The 27,328-nt window shown below is 35.2% G+C and overlaps 1 protein-coding gene across 1 annotated transcript in view; it reads left to right on the top strand.

The window, feature by feature from the left end:
* OLA1 (Obg like ATPase 1) overlaps positions 1–27,328 on the top strand; it is a 170,365-nt gene that overhangs the window by 99,211 nt on the left and 43,826 nt on the right. Inside the window, exons 5-7 of the mRNA XM_003907627.3 lie at positions 4,798–4,973; positions 22,183–22,263; positions 22,580–22,677. Of these exons, the coding sequence (XP_003907676.1) occupies positions 4,798–4,973; positions 22,183–22,263; positions 22,580–22,677 (355 nt within the window). The remainder of the gene's footprint in view (positions 1–4,797; positions 4,974–22,182; positions 22,264–22,579; positions 22,678–27,328) is intronic.

The raw sequence follows: 27,328 nt of genomic DNA, 5'->3' as shown, positions 1-27,328 counted from the left end.
AATTTCATTTTGAGTTTGAAAGAAAAAGAAATAATACAGAAGAAATTACTGAACCTCAGGTATGGGGTTTTTTTTTGTTTTTTTGTTTTTTTGTTTTTTTAACAAAAGATACAAAAGATAGGTTCTTAAATGATTCTTTAGGCCATAAGAGAGAATTCTGAAGCCTTTTGTAGACTTGATTTTTTTTTTCTTTTCTTTCCTTTTTTTTTTTTTTTTTTTTTGAGACGGAGTTTCGCTCTTGTTGCTCAGGCTGGAGTGCAGTGGCACGATCTCAGCTCACCACAACCTCTGCCTCCTGGGTTCAAGCAATTCTCCTGCCTCAGCCTCCTGAGTAGCTGGTGATTACAGGCATGCACCACCATGCCTGGCTAGTTTTGTATTTTTAGTAGAGATGGAGTTTCTCCATGTTGGTCAGGCTGCTCTCAAACTCCTGACCTCAGGTGATCTGCCCACCTTGGCCTCCCAAAATGCTGGGATTACAGGCGTGAGCCACCGGGCTCGGCCTTTGTTGTTGTTGTTCAATCACCCAACTTGAAAATGTGTGACTTGATTTTAATGCTTGTATGAGCATAGTTTTCTTCTCCTGCTCTTGATGTTATGTGTGGTGTCAGTGATTCTGTGTCAGATGGTTGACCATCCTATAGTTGGTCAAGTATACTTTTTATTTCAGTGTTTATGCCATCTTATTTGGAATGTGAGTCTTTGAAAGTGGCTATGATTTCTAAGTAGGCCACCTTCTTGACTGATAGGATCACTTTCACAGACTGTGAGAAATCTTAGGGTGTCTTACTTTATACAATTAGTCCACTTATAGAAAGAGAAAATGTTTCAAAACTTGGTGAATTTAGAAAAGCTAAACTTTAGCACTTTTGGACTCTTGTGTTATAAGAAATTTTATGTCTTTATGTCTAAATAGTATCTGACTGTTGAATACACCTTCCTTCTTTAAATATTTTTTCCCTCACTCTCATAAGACCATACTCCTAGTTTTTCTCTGACTTAGGTTAGTCCTTCTCAGTCTCTTGCCAAGTTCTTCTCCTATCTCAGACATCTGAGTGTTGGAGTGCTCTCTCTAGGTGAGGTCATTCAGATCTGTTACTTTAAACACATTTGATAACTGTCAATTTTATATCTTCATTCATGACCTTTCATCCTAGCCTATCTCTAAAATATAGTCTTAGTACAAACGCTTCTTTTCTTCTCCACAGTCTTATTTGAGTACCACTCGTCTGGTTATTGCTCATTGGCACCACTATAGCTACCTCCTAACTTTGTCTGCAGTCACTCTTGCCTCCTCTCTTAGAATCTTTTCTTTTTACAGTAGCTAAAGTGGACTATTTAAATCATAAGTCTTATCACCCTGCCTTCCATATATATATATATAGCTATATATATATAGTTTTTTTTTTAAACAAGGTCTTACTCTGTCGTCCAGCATAATCACAGCTCTAGGAAAAAAAAACCTAGAAACTCTGTTTATTTTAATCCTTTCCAAGATGAATTGAATAGCATGAAACTATATCACTCAAAATTAATTTTTTGAGTATATTGCTGAGGATTTCTTCTAAATTAGTAATTCCTACATTTAAAAAAAAAGGTATATTCCCCAGTTACTGAAAGAATTTTGTGTGTTAGACTCTCTGCTAAACACTTGACATATATTATCTGATTTAATCATATCCATTCTCTGGGAGGTAGAAGCATCCTCATTTTAAAGATGCGAAGATAAGATCTATAGAGGTTAGGTAATTTGTCTAAGATTCTATGATCAGTAAATCTATCTGATTATAGAGTCCGTGAACTCAGATAGGTTTGCTGATCATAGAATCATATATATATATATATAGTTTTTGTTTTTTTTTTTAACAGGGTCTTACTCTGTCACCCAGCATGATCACAGCTCACTGCAGCCTCGACCTCCCAGGTTCAAGCAGTCTCCCACCTCAGGTCCCCAAGTAGCTGAGACCACAGGTGTGCACCACCATGCATGGCTAATTTTTTTATTTAGAGACGAGGTCTCACTATGTTGCCTAGGCTGGTGTCAAACTCCTGAGCTCAAGCGATCCTCCTGCCTCAGCCTCCCAAAGTGTTAGGATTACTGGTGTGAGCCACCATACCAGGTCTCAAAGACTATATTCTTAAGCACTAAATCTTGTACTAAAGAAGGCAAGATGCAAAAAAATAAATTGCTATGACATAAGTGTATGATGAAGTTGATTGACCCAGAAGCATGTCTTTGGAAAAGAATCTCCAATTTTTTAGCTCTAAGAAATGAGAAGTTACCCAAATGGCCACCAAATTTTATGGAAGCTTTTATTTTATGGCTGTTCTAGGCCCATTCTAGGCTATTCCATTTGACAGGATAGCCTTAGTGTTCCCTTTACTTAATTTTTATCTTAATATTTGACAATTTTTTTTTCAGAAATAAATTTAAATTCTACTTATGGTATGTTACCACCTCACAATACAAATGAATATAATAATATTAACCTTGGGGCAAGGGAGCAACAGTGCCACCAGAGTATATAAGGTCTGTGGTTTGAATTTTTTTCTTATAGTAGGGGGAATAGATTAGTGATGATACAGTCATAACTCATTTCCTAGGCTAGTCCTTGGCAGAGTCTAGGTAAGGTACAAACTAGAAAATAATTTGTTTTTTTTTGGCGGGGGGGTCGTTTTTGCTCAGCAAGGTCTTGCTCGGTTGCCCAGGCTTGATTGTAGTGGCATGATCATGGCTCATTACAGCCTCTAACTCCTGACCTGAAGCAGTCCTCCTACCTTAGCCTCTCCAGTAGCCAAGAGTATAGGCACACACCACCATGCCCAACTATATTTTTTTAAAATTTTCTTGTAGAGACAGGATCTTGCCTTGTTGCCCAGGCTGGTCTTGGACTCATGGGCTCAAGTGATCCTCCCACCTTGGCCACCCAAAGTGCTGAGATTACAGGTGTGAGCCACCACACCCAACCTAAAAGATAATTTGAAAATTGCAAGATAGACACATGATTTCTTCCCCTTCCTCCTTTATTCTGTTTTTTTCTTTGGATTTGTTTAGATCGTCGGAGGGCTTTGTTTTCTTTGCATTCAGAAGAATTGCAGTTACTAAGTTTCTCTCTATTATCAACTTCGTTAAAATTGAGGATTGTAATTAAGAATTGCCATTAAAAACCTGCTAATGCATTTACTGTAGGGATGTTGTTGAGGACATCACTATGGTTAGTCATTGGACCCTACATAGAGACAGCTAGGTAGGATATTTTTCATTCTGAGTGTCACAGAAAGCTTAGTCACTTCTGTAACTTACAGTGTTATTGTGTTGCTTGACTGCCAGGAAGCTTCCATTTTTATTTTCCTACTTTATTGTGCTATTTGCATAAGATGCCTTAAATCTTGACAAGAAGTAAATAATATTGTGCTTTCAGGGAGACTTCTTTCATATTTTCAAAGATTCAAAAAATTTACCTAAACCACTGTCTATTTTGTTTATTAGTAAAACATAATGTAACTCCTCATTTCTGCTAATTTTGCTCATATGAATTTGACATTAAATAGTATACTATTTGTACACAAAAAACTTAAATACTACTTTACATACCTATACTTCAATTGTAATAGTATATTTATGTTTTATTATTATTACTGAATAATCCACATTACAATACAACTTAATTATTTTTAATTCTGGGAAATTATATTTTAAAACGATTTATAACTTGTAACAAGAGTATCTTGGTTTTTGGTATTTAAGAATGAGCTGTGTTCACTGTTTCTCTTGACCAAAGTCAATCAAACTCTCTCATGATTTCTTTGATACCTCTGTCTAAAATAATTGATACTTTATGTTTGAAAACATCTCATTTGGGGACTATAATCTAATTGGTAATTTTAATGAAATTAATTTGTTTATAAATGTGTATATTGTTTGGTGGATGTATCATTGCTTTCTGTTTGTAATATTTCTTAGTATTTGTTCATTTTTTATGATACTGTTCTTTATCTGGTAATTTGAGTAAATCCCAGTTGAATTATGTTGCCACATTATGTCTTCAAAAGGGCATAAAGTCAGTACACATGCTTCAGTAATATCTGGTTGTTTTACCCTTATGTTTCCCGTTGGCAATTTGAAATTATGGCTTCAACTGCACTTTAAATATGTGATAATAGCATGTGTTTCTAATAAGGGCCAGCATCATTTTGTTCAGAGAGTGTGAATGGTTGTCACTCATATATGACAAATGCACCTTCATCTGCTTCTTTGATAGCCCCCTAAAAACCATACCCTGAAATCAGGCCGATGAAATTAGCTGCTGTGTAAATTGTGTGTCTGAGTGGTTCATTATCTAATCACCGTCAGAACCACAGTGATAAAGTAGATTGAAGCAGGGAAGAGGTCTGCCAGATGATTTCAGACACCCCCCTCCCTAAATCTGGTTTCCCTTGGAAACCCTAATAGTGCAGTTTAGAACTTCAATCTTTCATGCCTGGAATTCAGTATCTTTTAATGTACCAAACTTGGAAATGCCAATAGTTCTAGAACATAATTTTGTTTTTGTAAAGACCATAATTTTATTTATTTAAATCAATTTTTGAAATATTGAGACTCTTGAACTACTGTTTTATTGCCAGTAGCCTCACTATTACTAAATGGGGAAAAAATGCTATGTCCTACTTGCTGAGAAGCCAGAGTAATTTATTTATTATATTTATTTGTTAACCTTCTAGGAATCTTTCACTCTAATCATAATAAACCCTCTGTATTATTTGTTTATTGAATTGCTTCCCTTTAATTCATTTTAGGTGCTTTTGAAGATGATGATATCACACATGTTGAAGGAAGTGTAGATCCTATTCGAGATATAGAAATAATACATGAAGAGCTTCAGCTTAAAGATGAGGAAATGATTGGGCCCATTATAGATAAACTAGAAAAGGTGGCTGTGAGAGGAGGAGATAAAAAACTAAAACCTGAATATGTAAGTAAAAATTTACAGCTTCTTTAGATACTCAAGAGTTTATTTTTCTTGATTAAATTTTTAAAATAATGCATATGATATATCTAATATTGTTATGGAATTTTAGAAGCCAAGGGTTATTTCTATTAAAAAAAAATTGTTAAGAAACTTTATTTTTAAACAACCAAGGACCATGGTGATAGGCTATTTAGGGGGTTCTAAGCAAGCAGTAGTTAGCAGTAATAATGAGTGTTTATATGATTACTATGTAGGTCTTCAAGTTTTAGTGTTAATAAAGTGTGGTTTATGATGAAAAACTTACTGGATTTGGCAAAATGACTCATACAGGTTTCATGGATTTGAAGAAGTGATTTATACAAAGAACTGGTTCTCCAGAGGGGTTAACTAAATTAATACACTCTTAAAGTAAACAGATCATTTTAATATTTTATGGAATGAAAAGATGCATCATTGTTCTTAATATTCAAATGTGTTTTCTATCACATTATAATGAATAATTATTAGTAACGTTGTAATAAATGTTCCAAAATGTACTTTGAAGCTTTTAGTTTACATATGATTGAATTGTCTTTAACATTTAAGAAATGGTGCCCTGGCGAGGCATGGTGGCTCACGCCCATCATCCCAGCACTTTGGGAGGCTGAGGTGGGTGGATCACCTGAGATCAGGAGTTTGAGACCAGCCTAGCCAACATGGTGAAACCCTGTCCCTACTAAAAATACAAAAATTAGCTGAGTGTGGTTGTAGGTGCCTGTAATCCCAGCTACTCAGGAGGCTGAGGCAGGAGAATCACTTGAACCTGGGAGGCAGAGGTTGCAGTGAGCAGAGATTGTACCACTGCACTCCAGCCTGAGTGACACAGTGAGACTCCATCTCAAAAAATATATACAATAGTGGTCTCATAAGATTATAACGTCAAATTTTTTCTCTACCTTTTCTATGTTTAGATAAACAAATATTTACCATTGTGTTACAATTGCCTACAGTATTCAACACAATAACATGCCCTACAGGTTTGTAAGAGCAATAGGCTATACCATATACCCCACAGCCTAAGGAATATTAGTAGGCTGTACAATCTAGGTTTGTGAAAGTATACTCCGCATTGTTTGCACAAGGAGAAAATTGCTGGAAGACACATTTCTCAGAACAGTATCCTCATCATTAAGCACTGCATGACTGTAGTTTCTTTGGGAGCTATATCAGGAGACACATCAGAGAGTAAGGAATTGAAACTAGTAAGAGAGGCCGGGCGCGGTGGCTCATGCCTGTAATCCCAGCACTTTGGGAGGCCGAGGCGGGCGGATCACGAGGTCAAGAGATTGAGACCATCCTGGCCAACGTAGTGAAACCCTGTCTGTACTGAAAATACAAAAATTAGCCAGGCGTGGTGGGAGGCACCTGTAGTCCGAGCTACTCAGGAGGCTGAGGCAGGAGAATTGCTTGAACCCTGGAGGCGGAGGTTGCAGTGAGCCGAGATCGCGCCCTTGCACTCCAGCCTAGTGACAGAGTGAGACTGTGTCTCAAATAAATAAATAAATAAAATATTTTTAAAAATAAAATAAAATGAAACTAGTAAGAGAAAGTAACCAACACAAAGTATGTAAATGAGCAGGTTACCCCTATGGGCAAGAGTAAGGAAGCTGGGGTAATTATCAACCAATTTATATCAGTTACTGGCTATGGGCTACTCCGAGGAGTGTTAACTCCTTGGTGCCTGTGTTAACTCCTTGGTGCCTGATGTCTTTGTGGTTTGAGCATAGAATTGAGTCAGACTAACAGATGCTTACCTTAAGCCATCACCATGTACTAGACCTGTGATAGCAAAGGGAATTTTGGGCAGGGTAATCCTATAATTCTAGCACTCCAGGAGGCCAAGGCAGGTGGATCACCTGAGATCAGGAGTTTGAGACTAGCCTGGCCAACATGGTGAAACCCCATCTCGACCGAAAATACAAAAATTAGCCAGGTGTGGTGGTGCGTGCCTGTAATCTCACCTACTCGGGAGGCTGAGGCAGGAGAATCACTGGAACCTGGGAGGTGGAGGCTGCAGTGAGCCGAGATCATGCCATTGCACTCCAGGCTGGCCAACAGAGTGAGACTCAGTCTCAATTAAAAAAAAAAAAAAAAAGGAAAAGGAAAAGAAAAGGGATACCTATATGATTATGAGATCAACTAGCTACTGTAAGGAAGTTTCTTTTAGAAATATATTTCTTATTTTCTCTAGCAAATGGTCTAAAGGTACAAAAATGTGATAGACATAAAAGAGATAGCTACTTGAACTTTATGAGAAAGATAGGCAGGTCATTTTGTATTTTAGTTTAGGTATTGTATTTACCTATTCTTCTTCAATATTGTTGATTCTTCCTGTTCATTTAAATGTATCTTTATTTTCTGAGTAATCTTTCAAAAATTCAACATTCAAACCTCTTTTCCTATGAAGTTTCTAGTTTCTAGATTTGGATTTTTGTATTTTTATGTCAATAAGCATGAAAGACTTAGGTTAAATATACTCTAGCATGAAACATGAGCTAACTTTTTAATGTTAAAGCAGAGTCTTTCCTGAGAGCAAGGTAGATATACTCTGACATAAGATACACCTTTTTTTTTTTTTTGAGACTGAGTCTCACTCTGTCACCCAGGCTGGAGTTCAGTGGCACTATATCGGCTCACTGCAACCTCCGCCTCCCTGGTTGAAGTAATTCTTCTGCCTCAGGCTTCCAAGTAGCTGGGACTACAGGCGCATGCCACGACGCCCGGCTAATTTTTGTATTTTTAGTAGAGACGGGGTTTCACTGTATTGGCCAGGCTGGTCTCAAACTCCTGACCTCATGATCCACTCACCTCGGCCTCCCAAAGTGCTGAGATTACAGGCGTGAGCCACCGCGTGCGGCCAAGGTACACCTTTTATAGTGAGTCTTGCTGTCTGAAGTAAAACCCAGGCATTAAAGAAGGCAGGAGTGGGATAAGCATTTTCTCTTGGTGTCAGCCAAATGTGTTCATTTCCTAGGGTGGCTGTAACAAGCACCATGAACTGGATGACTTTAAACAACTATGTCTTTCCCGGTTCTAGAGGATGAGAAGTCTGAAGTCAGGGTGTTGGCAGCTCCCTCTGAAGCCTCTCTGGGGGAGAAGTTCTAGCTTCTGGTAGCTCCAGGTGTTCCTTGCCTTGTGACAGCAGAACTCCAATCTCTGCCTTAGTCTTCACATGGCCACCTTTCCTGTGTCTCTGTCCAAATTTCCCTTTTCTTATAAGGACACAAGTCATACTGGCTTAAAGGCCCACCTTCCTCTAAGTATGGCTTCATCTTAATTAATTCCCAAATAAGTTCACTTTCTGAGTATCAGGGATGGGATTCAATCTACGATACCAAGTCATCAAGATCAAGATTAATTTTAAATCTATTTATGTGTATGTACATCTCATTTGGAAAAATGAAATTTGAAAAATGAAGTTAGGAGGCTTTAAGGAACAATTTATTTTGTATCAATTATTTGGAAATCATTATACTTAGAAAATATTCATAGAACTAATAGCTAATTAAAGAACTAAAGACCACTAGAAATTATAATTAATGAGTCTTTTTTTCTGAAAACATCTGAGTAAAAAATTAATGTCCTCAGTAATATGTAACTATTAGCAGATTTCTTATATTCTTAAGGCAATTTTTAAAACTGGTATTAACATAGCTTTTGAAATATTTAAGGTATTTGTTTTTAACAAACATTGAAAGATTCAGAGTAGCATACAGGCATACTTCATTTTATTGACCTTCACTTTATTCGGTTCCACAGATGTTGTGGGTTTGGGGGGTTTTGTTGTTTTACAAATCAAAGGTTTGTGGCAACGCTGTGTTGAGCAACTCAATGCCATTTTTCCAACAGCAGGTGCTCCCTTTGTGTTTCTGTGTCACATTTTGATAATTCTTACAAGATTTCAAGCCTTTTTGTTATTATAGTATTTGTTAAGGTGGTGTTTGACCGGTGATCTTTGATGTTCCTGGTATAACTGCTTTGGGGAGCCATGAACCATGCACATAGAAGACAGCAAACTTTGTCGATAAATGTTGGGTGTGCTCTGATTGCTCCACCTACTGGCCGTTTTCCATCTCTCTCCCTCTCCCAGGTTGTCTATGTTCCCTGAGACACAACATTGAAATTGGGCCAAATATTAATAATACCCCTACGATGGCTTCTAAGTGTTCAAGTGAAAGGAAGAGTCACATCTCTCACTTTAAATCAAAAGCTAGAAATGATTGAGCTTAGTGAGGAAGGCATGTTGACAGCTAAGATAGGCTGAAAGCCAGGTCTTTTGCACCAGATAACCAAGTTGTGAATGCAAAGGAAAAGTTCTTGAAGGAAATTAAAAGTGCTCCTCCAGAGAACACACGAATGAGAAGAAAGCAAAACAGCTGTATTGCTGATATGGAGAAAGGGATTTTTTTGTTTTATTTTGGTTTGGTTTTTTTTGACACAATGTCTCACTGTCTTGTCCAGGCTGGATCCAAACCCCTGGGCTTAAGTGATCCCCTTACCTCAGGCTCCCAAGTAGCTAGGATTATAGGTGTATACCACCATGCCCGGCTAATATGGAGAAAGTTTTAGTGTTCTTGATAGAAGCTCGAACTATCTGCAATATTCCCTTAAGCAAAGGACTAGTCCAGAGCAAGGTCCTTACTCTTTAATTCTAGAGTTAGAAAACAGAGAGGTGAGGAAGCTGCAGAAGAAAAGTTGGAAGCTTGCAGAGGTTGTTTCATGTGGTTTAAGAAAAGAAGCCATAGCCCTAACATAAAACTGCAAGGTGAAGCAGCAAGTGCTAATGTAGAAGCTGCCGCAAGTTCTCCAGAAGGTCTAAGATCACTGATGAAGACAATGAAAACAACAGATGCTCAATGTTGACAAAACAGCCTTGGAAGAAGAGGCCATCCAGGCTTTAATTGCTTGAGAAGAGAAGTCAATGCTTGGCTTCAAAGGATATGCTGACTCCCTTGTTAAGGGCTAATGTGGCTGGTAACTTTAAGTTGAAACCAATGCCATTCTGAAAATCCTAGAGCCTTTGAGAGTTATGCTAAATCTATTCTGCCTGTGCTATATAAGTGGAACAACAAAACCTGGATGACAGCACATCTGTTTACAGCATGGTTTACTGAATATTTTAAGCCCACTGTTGAGACCTACTGCTCAGAAAAAAACGATTCCTTTCATTGAGACCTACTGATCATTGACAAAGTAACTGATCATTCAAGAACTCTGATGGAGATGTGCTAGGAGGTTAATGTTGTTTTCTTGCCTGCTAAAACAACATCCATTCTGGAGCCCATAGATCAAGGAGTAATTTTGATGTTCATATCTTATTATTTAAGAAAATACATTTCATAAGACTGTAGCTGTCATAGGTAGTGATTTATCTCATGGATCTGGGCAAAATAAATTGAAAACCTTTTGGAAAGGATTCACCATTCTAGATGTCATTAAGAATATTCATGGCTGGGCGTGGTGGCTCACGCCTGTAATCCCAGCACTTTGAGAGGCCAAGGTGGGCAGATCACGGGGTCAGGAGTTCAAGACCAGCCTGGCCAACGTGGTGAAACCCTGTCTCTACTAGAAATACAAAAAAAAAATTAGCCAGGCACGGTGGTGTGTGCCTGTAATCCTAGCTACTCTAGAGTCTGAGGCAGGAGAATTGCTTGAACCTGGGATTCTGAGGTTACAGTGAGCCAAGATCACACTACTGCATTCCAGCCTGGGCGACAGAGCAAGACTCATCTCAGGGGAAAAAGAAAAGAAAAGAAAAGAATATTCATGATTCATGAGAGGTCAAAACATCAACATTAATAGGGGTTTGGGATGAGTTAATTCCAAACCCACATGGATGACTTTGAGAGGCTCAAGACTTCAGTGGAGGAAGTAACTGCAGATGTGGTGGAAATAGCAAGAGAACTGGATGTAGACGTGGAACCTGAAGACATGATGGAACTGCTGTAATCTCATGATAAAATTTGAATGGATGAGAAGTTGCCTGTTATGGATGATCAAAGAAAGTGGTTTCTCGAGATGGAATCTACTGCTGATGAAGATGCTGTGAACATTGTTGAAATGACAACAAAGGATTTAGAATATCACATACACTTAGTTGGTAAAGTAGTGGCAGGATTTGAGAGGATTGGCTTCAGTTTTGAGAGAAGTTGAAATGTGGGTAAAATGCTATGAAATAGCATTGCATGTCACAGGGAAATTTTTTGTGAAAGGAAGAGTTGATTGATATGGCAAACCTCATTGTTTTCATGTTTAAAGAAATTGTCACAGCCACCCAACTTTCAGCAACCACTACCCTGATTAGTCAGCAGCCATCAACATTAAGGCAAGTCCCTCCACCAGCAAAAAGATTACAACTCACTGAAAGCACAGATGATCATTAGCATTTTTTAGTAAAAGTATTTTTAAATTAAGGTTTGTATACTGTGTTTGTAGACATGCTATTGCACACTTAATAGACTACAATATAATGTAAACATAACCCTTATGCTTACTAGGAAACAAAAAAATTTGTGTGACTTGCTTTATAGTGATACTTCATTGCACTCACTTTTACTTGCTTTATGGTGATACTCACTTTATTGGAACTAAACCTGCAATATCTCTGAGGTGTGGTTGTACTGTAAAAATATATTCTTCCTCCTTTTATCTTCACATTTACCCCTTTCTTCTCTTTAGACTGTTGTGTATCCTTTTAGGACACATGACTTAAAGAGATCATTTCTAAAAGAACATGATACTAGAGTAATTTTTGGTAAGGCTGAACTCTCAGTCCTCATAATCTCTAGTTAATTGAACCAAATTGTTTAACAGAAAAACTGTATCTATGACTCCTTCCTCTTTTGTACCATCTACATCTCATCCTGTTGATTTTATATCTTGAATATTCCCCATACCTCTTTCTTTCTTCTTGTTTTTATTACTTCTTCTTTGGTTTGAGCCTCACTTATACTTAATTTGTTTTTGCGGTTTAACTGATCTTTTTGCCTCTAACTGCTCTTGTTTTCCACAAATACAAAATGAAGATCTAATCATGTTATTCCCTTGATTAAAATACCTATTTCCTATGGGACAGTGCCAACATAAAGGCCATGGCTCACAAAGTTCTTTGTGACTTGGGTTTGCTGGCTTAACATTGCTTTTTTTCCAGCTCTCCTGACGGTGAACTTAGGACTTTAAATGTACTGATTTTACATGCGGTCATTTACCAGAACTTTACCTGTTTGGTACTCTTCCATTCCCATTTCTTAGTCATTCTTCAAGACATAGCCTAAAGCATAAGTTCCCTGCTCCTTAAAAACAACTTTTTTATTGTGGTATATACATAACATAAAATATACCATTAACCACTTTAAGTGTACACTTTCACTAGTATTAAGTACATTTATAATATTGTACAACCATTACCCCTATATATTTTCATAACTTTTTCGTCATTTTATACTGGAACTTTGTACTTTTATTATTCCTACAACTTTTCTGTGAGTTTAAAATTTTTTTCAAAATAAAAAGTAAAAACAAAACAATAATGATAACATGTTTTAATGTATAGAGTTCAGTTAAAATACATGACAATAATACAGAAAGGGTAGGAGAGGGTAGTGGAGTAAAAATGTTAAAATACTGCAATAAAAGACAAAGATTACATTTCAAAATAACCAGAAGAATGTTCTTACTACAAAGAAATGATAAATATATGAGGTGATGAATATGCTTAATACCCAGATTGATCATTACACAAAGTGTACATGTATCAAAACATCGCACTGTGCCCCATCAACATATGCAATTATTATGTGTCAGTTAAAAACAAAACTTCAAATACGTTTACTTTCTCTGGAGAAAGAAAAAAGAGGAGTTTGACAGTTTCTCTAAAAGTTAATTATAGACTTACCATATGAACTAGCAATTCTACTTCTGCGTATATACCCATCACAGTTACTCAAACAATATATGTGCATGTATGTTCATAGTGGCAATATTCATAATAGCCAAAAAGGAATGAAGTACTGATGCCACAATGTGCATGAGCCTCAAAAACATTATGCCATGTGAAAGAAGCCAGGCACAAAAGGTCACATCGTGAATGATTCCATATATATGCAGTGTTCAGAATAGGCAAATCCATAGAGACAGAACTGCATATTGGTGGTTGTCAGAGACTAGGGGGAGGAATAATGGATAGAAACTGCTTAATGAGTACCTTGCTTTATTTTGGAGTGATGGAAATGTTTTGGATCTAAATAGAGGTGGTCTGCATAACATTGTGAGTGTATGAAATGCTTTAGTACTAGATTGTGTTCAGATGGCTAATTTTATGTTTTATGTATTTTACTCCAATAAAGTTTTTAAAAATTAAAAAAGACAAAGAATGTCAGATTGGGTTTTAAAAGTCCACCTCTCTGCTGCCTACAAGAAACACATCTTAAATACAGATGCTCCTGGACTTACGTTGGGGTTACATCATAAGTTGAAAATATTGTATGTTGGCCTGGTGCAGTGGCTCACGCCTGTAGTCCCAGAACTTTGGGAGGCTGAGGTGGGTGGATCGCTTGAGGCCAAGAAACCAACATGGCCTAACCCTGTCTCTACTAAAAATACAAAAATCAGCTGGGCATGGTGGCACATCCCTGTAATCCCAGCTACTTGGAAGGCCAAGGCACGAGAATGGCTTGAACCCGAGAGGTGGAAATTGCAGTGAGTCAAGGTTGCACCACTGCACTCCAGCCTGGGTGAGAGAGTGAGTCTCTGTCTCAAAAAGAAAAGAAAATATTGTATGTCAAAACAAAAAGCACTAATACCCCAATATACCCATCATAAAACCCAGAAGTCATAAGCTAAACCATCATAGGTCCAAATTCTCCTTGACTTATAATGCGGTTATGTCCCAGTAAAGTAAAAAATCTTAAATTGAATGAACTATTGTAAGTTGAAGATGTGGAAAAGTTGAAAGCAAAGAATGGAGAAATATATACTGTGCAAGCCCTAACAACAACAAAAAAGTTAGGATAGTGTATGATATCAAAGTAGACTTTAAAGGAGTTAAAAGGGGCATTTCATAATGCCAAATGTTCAGTATACCAGGAGGCACAAAAACTTAAGTTTGTATATGCATAATAATATAACCTCAAAATACATAGTGCAAAAAGTGGCAGGATTGGAAGACAAAACAAAAGAAAAACAAATCTATAGTAGTAAAAGAAAATCTTAATACTTTTAGTAATTGATAGAATAAACAGAATTTTAGTAAAGAATATAGAAGATTTAAACAACTTAATGAAGGAAGTTGACCTAATTGACATATATAGGATACTACACCCAACAACAGTAGAATGTACATTCTTTTCAAGTACAAATGGAACATTTTCCAAAATTGACCATTTCATTGGCTATAAAACAAACGAATTTCAAATTATTGAAATCATAAAGAATATATTATCTGAACACTATGGAATTAAACTTAGCAGTCAATAATGGGAAGATTACTAGAAATTGTCTAAATGTCTAGAAGTTAAGCAGTATAATTCTGAAAGATATCATGTTTCAAAGAAGAAATCACTATGGAAAGAAAATAGTTTAACTATGATAATGAAAATACGATATATCAAAATTTGTTGTTTTCTGATGTTTAAACTCAAGTTCTATAAATTTAGTCATAAATGTATATGTCTCAAAATAAGGAAAGGTGAAATCAGTGATCTGAAAGTCTTCTTCTGAAGGAGTTAGAAAAAGAACAATAAAAGGAACCCAGAGAAATTAGATAAAAGGAAACAATTAAGATGAAAGTAAATATTAGTGAAATAGGGAAGAAGCATGTAATAAAAAGGATCAAAAAGGCCAAACGTTGGTCATTTGAAAACACTAGTAAAATATAAATTCTTAGCAAGACTAGTGAAGGGGGAAAGAGAAAAGGAAAAAACTAGCATTATGAATGAAAATGTGTTACTGTAGATTCTGTAGACATCAATAGGCTGCTAAGAGGCTATTATAAGCAATTTATGGCAATGATTTTGAAAAATATATGAGATGGGCAAATTTAAAAGACTGCTTAAGAAAATGAGTGTAAAAAGAAATAAAAATGTAAATAGTTTTATATCTATTGAAGAAATTGAATTCATAATTTTAAACCTTACTATAAAGAAAAGTCCTGACCCAGATGACTTTACTATACATGTAAAGTCTCAATCACACTCTTCCATACAGTAGAAAAAGAGGAAAAACTTTATGAGGTCAGAATAGTCCTGATACTAAAATCTTACAAGACAAGACAGAAAAATTATAGATGAGTCTCTTTCATGAACATAAAAGCACATTCCTCAGAGAAAGAAGATATCTGCAGTATCTAACAAAGAACTCCTACAAATAAATAAGAAAAAGACAGCCTGATAGAAAAATATGCAGAGACTTCAACAAGTACTTCACAAAAGAAATTCCTCATTAATCACCACAGAAATGCAAATTCAGACTATGGTGAGATACCATACACTTGCTATAAATTAGTAAGACTGACAATACCAAGTGTTGGGAAGAATGTGAAGCAAATGAAATTGTCATACAGTGCTGATGGGAGTGTAAATTAGTACATCTGCTTTTGAAAATTTATTAGCAATATGTATGAAGTTTAGATAAATGCCTGGCCTACAACCAAGCAATTCCAGTCTTAGGTATATACTCAAGAGAAATGCGTGCACAAATTTACCAAAATACATGTACAAGAATGTTTATAGCAGCTTTATTCCTAATAGCCTTAAAGTATAAACAGCCCAGATGTCCATTAACAGTAGAATGTATAAATTGTGCAATATTCCTACAGTGAAATATTATACCACAGAGAAAAACACAATACTGCTACATGGAATGACATGGATGAATTTCACAAATAATATTGAGCAGAAGAAGCCAGACACAAAGTAATATATATTGTGTGATTATTTCTATAAATTTCAATAACAGGCTAATTTGTGATGCAAAGAAGCCAGAAGAGTGATTATCTCTGAAGAGTAGTGGAACATTGTGACTGTACTACTACTAATCTTCTATATGTTGATCAGGGTAGTAATTACAGACATGTGTTCATTCTCTGATAGTTCATTTGGGCATTTGCATATGTTATACTGAGTGTATGTTATACTTCAGTATATTCCCTTCTCAAGTTTGACCTATAGGACCATTGATTATCTTCTGCCATATCAGTCGTGTCTCCAGATTGGACTTTTATTTTCCTCCTTTGATTTTGGTTTCATTAAAAATACTTGTACTTTTATCAGCTCTCTAGATATATCTCATCCATTTTTTTCTAACCTCACTGTTCTCTTTTTGTGACCTCGAGTGCATAGTTGGCTGTCATTGTTAAAGCTACCTGACCAGCATAAGTCAGTTCATCTGCTCCTATTGCATAGATGCTCTTATCTTTTTGCATTCTACTAAGTATGCCAAATAGTTCATTGAGGTTTTTTGTTTCTCAGTCATTTTTAAAGATGTGTTTTTTCTATGACTCTACTTTCCATAAATTATCAGTATTCCTTTTATTAAAATCAGATTTATTGGCTTCCCCACAACCTCCGGACCCTTCCTCAAACATGGTAAAATCCATTCAAACTTATTTTCAGGAATCACAAGGACAGTTGCCTTTTTAGAGAATGGCCAGATCCTTTGCTGAGATCTATACCTCAGAAGTAAATTGGTGTCCATTTTGGTTGCCACTTTATTGTAGACAGAGGCCAGAAACGTTATATTCAGGTGGTGGTCTTACTGTCTACTTCGGTAAATCATATAACTGAAAACCTACAGTTGGCAGCCTGTATTCTACCAAGGTTATTGCTAGAATTAACCTATTGTGTTAGTTCTTGGGGAGTCCCCTTCACCCCCAAAATTACTCAGCCAGAAAGTGGTAGAACCAGGACTTGAACTCAAATCTTGAGGAATATGGCTGAAATCCATATTCTTAACCATATTCCATTTTTCTAAACCTGCTGTTCTCACTTAGCAGTGTATTTTGGACATTTTCCCATGCAGATATACATACAGATATATCTCATCTTAATGGATGCAAAGTGTTCTGTTCTATCAGTTCCCAATAACTTAATTAGCAAATCTCCAATTAATGGCTTTTTAGATTTTATTTATTTGTTTGTTTGTTTGTTTCTGAGAGAACTTTTGCTCTTGTCCCCCAGGCTGGAATGCAATGGTGCAATCTCGGCTCACTGCAACCTCCCCCTCCCGAGTTCAAGTGATTCTCCTGCCTCAGCCTCCCGAGTAGCTGGGATTACAGGCGCCCATCACCATGCCTAGCTAATTTTTGTATTTTTTTTTTTTTAAGTAGAGACAGGATTTCGCTATGTTGGCCAGGCTGGTCTCGAACTCCTGACCTCAGGTGATCCAACTGCCTTGGCTTCCCAAAGTCCTAGGATTACGGGCATGAGCCACCATGCCCGGCCTAGATTTTCTTTAAAAAAAAGTTTTTAAAATGTTTATTTCTTTCATTATTTTTTTGGATACAGGGTCTCACTCTGTCACCCAGGCTGGAGTGCATGGTGTGATCGTAGTTTGCTGCAGCCTCGTACTGGACTCAAGCAATCCCCCCTCAACCTCAGCCTCTTAAGTAGCTGGGACGACAGACACACACCACTACACCCAGTTAATTTTTAATTTTTTTATTTTATTTAGAGATGGAGTCTCACTATATTGCCCAAGACAGTCTCAAACTCCTAGCTTCAAGCCAGCCTCCTGCCTCAGCCTCCCAAAATGCTGGGATTACAAGCATGAGCCACCATGCCTGGCTTTTTCAATTGTTTCTAATTTATATCTGTCTTCTTGTGCCAGTGCCATACTATTCTAATTACTATAGTTTTATGGTTTATTTTAATATCTAGTAGGACAAGTCCCATATTTTTCTCTCTAAACATTTTTTAACCTTAAGCAAGTAGTTCTTTTAGAATAATGATATATTTAATATATAATATTCTTCAACATCCCTATTTTGATTTTAACTGGAATTTGTTAGATACACATTATAAAAGGTAGAATTTTTATCAGTTTAGTATTGGATAGGATAGAGAAATTTTCAGTGCAGGGTCTGGCTAAAGCAAGTTTTGGGTCAGTGTTTCAACCTCTGGTCTGGAAGTCCCTGGACCTAGAACATTTACTTAATTGGCTGTTGTTGGGGCATTTGAGTAGTGCCATCAGAGTCACTAACAGCCATGGTTCTTGGATTTTTGGATTATGGATCCCTTTTAAAAGCATGGGAAAGTTATGTGCCATCTTCCCTCAAAGGGACATAAACGGAACTTTATGTACAATTTCAGGGTGAAATCTATTTATGGATCATAGGTTAATAATTCCTGCTATGGGAACTGAAGATACCAAGATATAGAAGTCTCGTATTTTAGGAATATCTAATAAATGACTGGATTATTATGTAATTGTCTGCAAAGAAAAATTACTATTTTTGTGATACATGGATTAATGATCAGCTATTGTACCCCAATAATAAAAATAAGAATATTGAATTTCTCTGATAGCCTGAATGAGAATGAGGATTTTGAATAACAACCTTGGGGGATGTCCAGGCTAAACAAGGAACAGTTATAAAAGTAGTAAGGAAGACAAATATGCTAGGATATGGAACAGAACATGAACTTTCAAGTCACTTACACCAGAATTTGAATCTCATCTCTGCCACTTACTAGCTCTGGGAATTTAGGCAAGTCACACATGATGCTCTGAGTCTAAATACATTACAGTTACTGTTAACAATAACAATAATAAAATATATCAAGAAAATAGAGCATTTCTAATTTTAAATGTGAAGCTCTTGAGTAAGAAGAGTCAAAGCAAAATAGTGAGGTATTAAAGGTGAGTTTGGGTTTTTTTGCAGTTAAATGATAGTCGTTTAGCAAAAGCTAGTTCTTGCAGAATTAGAAGCCTGACTTGAGATTTCATGAAAAAAGCCAGTAGTTTTAGTAACTCAGAAATTTGAAGAAAAGGACTAGTGAACAAATTATACAGATGGAAAAGTATACATATACTTCAAAGGAGCACCCAACAGAACATATTGCCATTTTGTAGATCACTGGGATTTAATCTTTCATCTATCATGACAACAACAACAGTTCTGTGCCAAGAACTGTCCTAAACACTACATGCATTATCTCTTTTAATCTTCACAACAACCCCCAGGAGGTAGATCTCATCTTCTGCATTTTATCAATGAAGTAGGTCACAGACCTGGTAAGTGGCTAGGATTTATTCCCACGCTTAAGCATTATACTGTTACCTCTTGAATTAGTCCACTCATGTAACTGCAATCTAACAAAAAAGTTCAAATGACCAGGAATTTTTATGTATCTCTATAATGTACAGAATTTATTTTGAAAATGAGGGATTTGTTAAAGTTATCAAAACAGCCCGATTTAGTACCCCTACATCTGTATTTTTATATAATGATAGTAAAGAAATATGGAACCTAAGGCAACTTCTAAATGCATTGATTCAATTTTTTTTTCCAGTTAACCAAGTTCAGTTAACTGGAACCTTTTATTCTTCTAATCATCTTTATTTATATATGTATTTATACATATGAACATAAGGAAATAAATTCAGTCAACCATTAAGCATCATATCCAAACAAGCCCAAATGTTTTCTTTCATCTGTTTAGAAGTTTTTCAGATAAGGAATATTACATCTTTTAATTTTTTGCTAAAATTAGAATTAATTTTGACTTTATGTAAGAAAAAGAGCACATTGAAACTATACCATATACTGATCATTTATATAAGATAATCTTATCTGAAAGGCAATCTGTTTTTTATTTGTCTGAAATAAAACTGACATCTCTTAATAAATCTAAGTTGTCTTTCCTTGGCTGTTAGATCTTTTGTGGGAATAATTAAGAGAGCACTGAGTACAAAATATTTTTATTTCAACTGTTCAAAAACTAGGTTATAATATATAAATTTCTCTAAAATTATTTGAATGTGGCTTTAAGGAATACTGTGCTGTTCAAGAACTTTGATTATAAGTGAATTCTATTTAATTAAAACTTGACTGCAAAAAATTTTTTGAGTGCTCCTAATTTGTAATATAATTTGTAATGTGAGAAAAAGCAAACTAATGCCAAAATGCTTTTGTGATAAGATTTCTGTATCTGAAGTACTGGTCTAGTTAATTTAAAATGAAAGAGAAATATGGAAATTCCTTCACTAGTGATCAGCACTTATTGAGGCTCTTAGGTTTTGTAAAAATGTTTAGAGTTACAGAAGTATTTTATACTTTTTATATGATTAAAATTTAATTTCTTCCCCTATTTTTTGTTTGGCTTTCTTTTGTCTGTTTTCTTTCTTTAATTGAAAAAACTAATGGAACCAAATATAAGATGGTACCACTGTTTTTTCTTTCTTTTGTATAATCTTGTTGCGTGTCTCTACATAAGCTGTTCTGGCCACTCATCATAGTAACCAGCTGGGCCATTTCACCTGCTGGAGCCATTAAAGAGGACTCTCTCCCCCTAGATTAATCCCCTCCGACATTAGTTTTTTGCACTGACAACTAGAGCAGGCATTCAGAATTTGCAGGTGGCCAGTGTGACGCACATAATTGCCTACAATTTTAGGCAATGAATAAAAATGGTCTACATTACTTGTCAAAGGTTGTATATGCAGTGCCAAGTGAGATCTATGGGAAGCCTTTTAGGGTTTAAAGAACAGTTAATAGCAAGGCTGCACAGGGCTTTTTTAATCATAATGCATTTGTAATATAGCACTTTGATCTTCTCCTTGTAGGAAATGGTGTTACATTAGCCACTTTTAAACATTTATGAGTGAAATTCAGTTATAGAAGAGTAAAAGTGATTATTCTTAAGCAGAACATGTTAGATTTCATTAAAAGTTTTCAGCTTGCCCCTTCCTTGTTAAAATCTGTGGGAAGTCCTTTGCCTGGAGGGTTTCAAATCAGGATCTAAGGATATAAGGCTTTTTCCTTATTTTTCCTGTTGGTAACAGCAAGATTTGGAAGGAAGGTATACTAAATATTGAGATAATTTATACAAATGGATATTTAAAGAAGAATAACTGATTATGGTAAAGTAAAGTACATCGATAAAAATCCAGGAAATTTATTACTAATAATTGTGTTACAATAACTTTTGAGAAATGCATATTTCAAACATATCCATAAATTATCTTTAATAACAACAACAACAAAAACCCAGATGACTCTCAAATGCACTTCTTCTGGAAGAGCAAAATTTGACCTTTCAGACCCGAGAGCCTTTTATTAACACCTGCCTGTAAGGAGAACCTTGCCACACGCAGCTTTTAGATTCAGAACCACAAAACTGATGAGGAAAGGCTTGAAGGGTTCAGTTTGTGTCACTTGCTGTTTGCCGTTTCCATTTCACAGATGATTAATCTTTCTGTGAAGAAAGGCCAGAGAAACAAAGCACATTGGGCTCTTCCTGCAGTTACTCCTTCTGAATGCACACTAGCTTGCTAACTAAAAGGCCTTTAGATTTCCAGCAGAGAGAGATGTTCTGAAAGTGAATGCAGCTGGTTGGAGGTCACCAGTGCAGGGCTCTTGCCATTGTGTAATGGAGGCTTTGGCAGGTGGGGGGGGGGGGGGGGGTTGGGGGTATCAGGGGTGCGGCTGCAGGAGAAGTGGTCAGGGAGAAGGTGTTGACAAAAAATTAATTTAAAATAAAAAGGGATTTGGTCAGTTGATTTAATATTTTGGAGGCTGGATCATCGATAATAGGCTCAATTTTGTCTTGTTTGTTTTTCTTCTTAAGGGAAAAATGTAATTTAGTCTTTCTTCAGTATATTCCCTCACTCCATTTTCTAATAGCATGTTTGTCTTCTATATGGCATCACTAGGTAATATTGAAATGGTATTAACTCTTGTATTTAGTCTTTGATGTAATTGAATTGACATTTTTCAGGCTGTTACAAATTTTTGCTAATATTATCCATTTTATACATTAAAAATTTAATGCCACAATGTTTTATTAGTATTTGGTTTTTAAGTGAGATATTGAAAATAATTATTTGTGTGACCTAGCCCCCTTTCATTAAAACAATCTATTTTTATTTTGAAAATTTAAAAACTTTTTATTTTAATATTTAGTATCTAAATGCTTAGTTATTCATGTATATTTACTTTTTTCTCAATCGTGTCTAGGATATAATGTGCAAAGTAAAATCCTGGGTTATAGATCAAAAGAAACCTGTTCGCTTCTATCATGATTGGAATGACAAAGAGGTAAGTTATAAATATCATGCCATCTCTTACTGCCTTTGCTTTGATTTGCTAGGGAACAAATTAGAGTTGTCATTATTTTACACTTACCATTATATCTAAACTTTTATTTCTGTCAGTGATTGCTTATTCCTGGGCTTGTTATTTTTTTCTTTTCCCCCATTCATGATATTTCATAACCACTAATCTTTTGGAAACAAGAATTATAAAAATGAAAATGCCTACTTGTTTTAAAGAATGTTTACTTTCAAATTCTTCAGTGATTTACTCCATATTTACTAAACTTTTAAAAGGATTCTTTCTCCATCTCCCACTTTAGATTGAAGTGTTGAATAAACACTTATTTTTGACTTCAAAACCAATGGTCTACTTGGTTAATCTTTCTGAAAAAGACTACATTAGAAAGAAAAACAAATGGTAAGTTTTTCCTCACCATATATACCCAGATGCATCATCTCTGTACACACACAAAATACACACCCATGTATATGTACTTAACCGCAATGTTTAATTTTAATATTTTTGTCCTTATTATTAAAAAGTTTAAAATGAATGAGAAGGCTTTGCTTGGTATTTACCTTCACAGATGAGTCTTCTAATTGATTTATAGTTAGAGAACTTAAGAAAACCTGAATTAAGCAATATTGAATTATATGTTTACTTATCAAATGTAAGTTTATTAGACGTTATTATTTATTTCCATTGCAAAATGGGAATAAATGTAGTCACAACAGTAAAACTTCTTACATTAGGATTTCTAGCTGTGTTGATATTATAAGTGACTTTAAAATACCCACTTGGGGTTGTAGCTGGGCATGAATTTTAAAATCCAGATTGAATGCTTTAAAAAAAAAAAAAAAAAGGCTGTGTGTGGGGAAAGACCAGTACCTGTTTCAAATGCTTTAAAAGTACATCGAGGTAAAAACTGTTCATTCATGTATTGATTGTCATTTTTGGCATGTAACCAAAATGTACAAGATTTGTTGCTGTCACTAATAACTTCAGAAAATTATGTGTTCATGTACGTGTAGGCATGTCCACATTTGGCATACCACTCACTTTGACTTGCCTCACTGGACTCTAAGTATTTTATACTATTGAGTCATACAAACAAATCAAAACTATCCAAAGCAAAATATCTGAATTCTCCTAAAATATATTGTCTGTTTCTCCCTGTACTTCATTAAGTACTTAGATGCACATGGTTTCAATTTTCCATTAAAAATTCTCATTTCCATATGATATCAAAGAGTGAGAAGGCTTTAAACTGAAAAATAAACATTCATAGACTGGAAGCCAAAACAATAATTAATGTCAGATGGTTAACTCCAATAAATCATTAGAATAAATTCTGTGAAATTACTGCAACTAAAAATGCCCTGTTAGTATTACTATAAGACATTTTGTGTTCCTGATAGAAGCTGAATTTAGCCTCTTTATTGGTAATGTTCTAAAAAGCATAAATTGAACTTAAAGATTTCATTCAGGCTGGTCAGTGTCCTCCATCGGGTAATTAACTTTAAAATAATCAGTTCTGTTGCCTTTCAAATTCTTATAAATGTGATGATTGTGTTAAAAATTGTTACCTTTAGGAATGAATTTTAAAATTTATTACTTGACCTCAGTTAATAAATCTTCTCATTGTGGTATGAATGGTAAGGTTTCCTCTGGCTCTGTGAAACAATACAGACATCAAAGTTTACATGAAAAGGGATGAGTCAGTTTCCTTGCCCAAAGGGGCTTCTCACACCTGTATTTGGATGATTACAGGTAGAACTCCCTGGCTCTAATTGTATAGTAAATACCATTTCCCAGACCCTAATGGTAGACAGACTGCTTAGGAGACGCCAGTCTGTGATTTAGCTGTCGCCAGACACCCCATGTTTTTTGTGAGACCAGTTGTGATGATGATATGGTTATAGCCAATTGAAAGTAAACTCTTGTCTAAATAGCAAATTTTAATTTATAATAATGTAGAGGTATGAATGATCCTATTTTATAAAACCAAATCTTAACAGGTTTTAGGTATAACTAATGATCTGGTTTGGGGTTGGTGTGCGTATGTTTTGGGGGGAGGGTTGGGAGGGATCCAGATCTTGTGGAAGTTAGTGTAATTGTAGCTGAAAGATCAAAGACTGGGTAACTGAGTGATGTTCCAGAAGAGAATTTACCACATAGCCATTTTCTGTACAGTTTCTGCCGCCTGCTGTTCCTATTTTCCCTCAAGCTAGCCATTGACTACCCCCTGTGCATCCCTGCTCGTAAAAAATGATTGAGGAAGTATTTGTCATGTATTTATGAGTGGGAAATATTGTGTGATAGGGAATGGCATCTACTGGAGCCAGAAAGATTGCCATTTTCCTTTCATTCAGCCACTCTGCTACAGCTTTAAATCCTCTGTTTATGCAACATAGCCTTTGTATTAAAGTGCAGAATAAATTTTTATTATGAAGGATATGAATACTAGGTTTTCATCATTTATAACACTGAAAGCAGATGTAAATAGTTAAAATCCATTTTAACTACTAAATCCTTTTAATTGTGTTAGCATCTTGTTTTTTGGTAATGTTTACATCTAAGCTGCATTTGCATTATTAGTTGCTTCTTTAGCAAAAGAAAAAGTTTTTGTTTTTTAAGATTAACATGTAATGTTACTATAGCAAATAAGCCTGATGCAGGAAATAGTAATAAATATTTTCATGGGTCTTTTAGATCTGGAAAACTATTTTAAACCATCAAGAAAGAGGTGAGGAGAAGTTTGTGACTTTGGCCACAAGAGGAAGACTAAAACTGTTGTTATTTTAGCAGGTCACCATTTCAGAAGTATTGAACACTTTAGTTACTGAAGTTCACCCTAAATGTAAATGGTAATGTGTTATTTTTCAACCCTAGAGAAGAAGGAAGCATTTTGAAAGATAGGTCTATTGTGTTATTGAGTAGCTGTATTGACCTTTTGTAAGATGCAAAAACTGGAATGGCTCCAAGCATCTACTCACTAGTTTTAACAGTGTTGAATTAGTCATTTCATTGATTTATGATTAAAGACCTAGCCCCTGAAGAGAAGCTGACATGGCAGCCGGGTTGGTTGCAGTTGTGTTATGAGCAAATGACAGTAATCAAGATATTGTAAGTGAATCCATAAACCATTTTTTATTATTACAAATTGCTGTTTCTTGAATGAATCAAACTATATAGAAGTTTTTGTTGTTTTTGGTGAGCACAAGCATTTTTGAACGCTCAAGGTTTTCATTTTCTAAACACGATCAGCTGTTACTTCTAACTAATACTATACGCGGTATTAATTTTCATTTGAGATTGCTTACTGAGTCATGGTGTCAAGCAGGTACAGGACATTAGAACTGTCAAACTACTGCTTAATTAGGGGTTTAAATTTCAATCTTTGCACCCTTGCTGCTCTGTTAGTAGAGTATGCCATCCAATTATGAAATCAGTAGAACAAACTAATTTTAGGTATTTTTTTACACCTACCAGCTATCAATTATGTTTCATTTTTGTGATCCTGCCTTTCTTGAAACTGTTAATAAAGGATAATTATATTTTATTATTTATTATACTACATATTTATGTTCAACTGGAAAATATAACTAAACTTTTAGATATGCAGACTTTGTGTGTGTGTGTGTGTGTGTGTTATACACACATTTTCATATGCCTTGGTGGGCTTGTAGTCATTTAGTATTACCTTTTGGGTAACATTATATGAGTCAATTAATCTGAGTCATGAAATTGATTCAAGATAGGTAGACAAATACTTGGAAAGTCTTTTAAGCTGTTTTATAATGAAGGGCAATGTGTCAAGTTCACTAAATGCATTTTAAGTAGAAAAACGTTTTATTATTAATTCTTATTATACTATGATTCAGTTCCTTCCCCTTTCCCATCTTTGTGTGTTCATTAGTTTTCCACATAATTTATACACAACAACTAAAAATAGTTTGGGGATACTATACATTATGTGCTTGGTTCGGAGGGAATCATGGGATAAATATATTTTCTTGATTTCCTGAGCTGCCTATAAAAATTATAGCTACTATATCTCAGCAAGTATATATGTAGATGGAAGTGTGTATATTTTTGACACACAATTTTCTATTTCTGTATGTGTGCATATATATACACACATATATGCATATAAATATAAAAAACGATTTCTGTAGAACTATTGTAGGAGGTCATCAGTTTCTGACAAGATCAGTTAAGCTAGAAATACAACACAGACATTCTGCTTTGGAAAAATTACTTTGTATTATGATAAAGCTTATTAATAGTATTATTTATACTATGAATTAGGATTTCAAATAATTTTTGGTGAATGAATTTTTTGGAATTATTTCTTTCTCTGATCAGAATCTTTAGAGTTAAAAAGAATATGGTAAAGAAAAATGGTCTTTTTATTACAGGAGATGGAAGGCTGAAAGAAGTGGGGATGGGGAAAAACCTTTGCCCATTCAGGAATCTTTCTTTTTTTCTTTTTTTGGTCAAATGTACTTTTGCATTTGAATATATTTTTACATGTAGTAATATTTGTGAATTCCTGTTTGGTTTTCATTAAATGGGTTTTGAATATTCTTTCGACAATTTCTTGTTCTTATCAAGAGGTAACAATGCAGTAGTGCACTTCGGATTTCTTATGAAAGAGATAATTATATACGAAAGCATTTTTTTAATATGAACATAATGCTACTGACCGTATGCATATTAGGAATTTCCCTTGGCCTGTTTGTATTTTTTGCAATACTATTTATAGCCAATGATTTCTATTTGCCAGATGGTTCACTGAATTTAAGAAAGTGATACATTTGGGAGTGCCCGTTGTAATCTTATTAGCACCATCTGCTGACTTACTGATTTGTGAGTGATGTAATTTATCAAATATGTCAGGACTTTCATCTTTTTCAAACTAGCTGAAGAATTTCACTCCACATAAATAGGAAAAGTTTTATAAAATTGTTTCTAGCTTCCACAGATGAAAAGGTTTATAAGTACTTTTTAAAAAAATAAGTGTTCCTTAGGATTCTGTCATGTGAAATTAAAATATATATTCCCT

The sequence above is a fragment of the Papio anubis genome, chromosome 10, assembly GCF_008728515.1.
Source record: "Papio anubis isolate 15944 chromosome 10, Panubis1.0, whole genome shotgun sequence".
Taxonomy (NCBI): Eukaryota; Metazoa; Chordata; class Mammalia; order Primates; family Cercopithecidae; genus Papio; species Papio anubis.
This window is presented reverse-complemented; position numbering and strand designations above follow the sequence as displayed.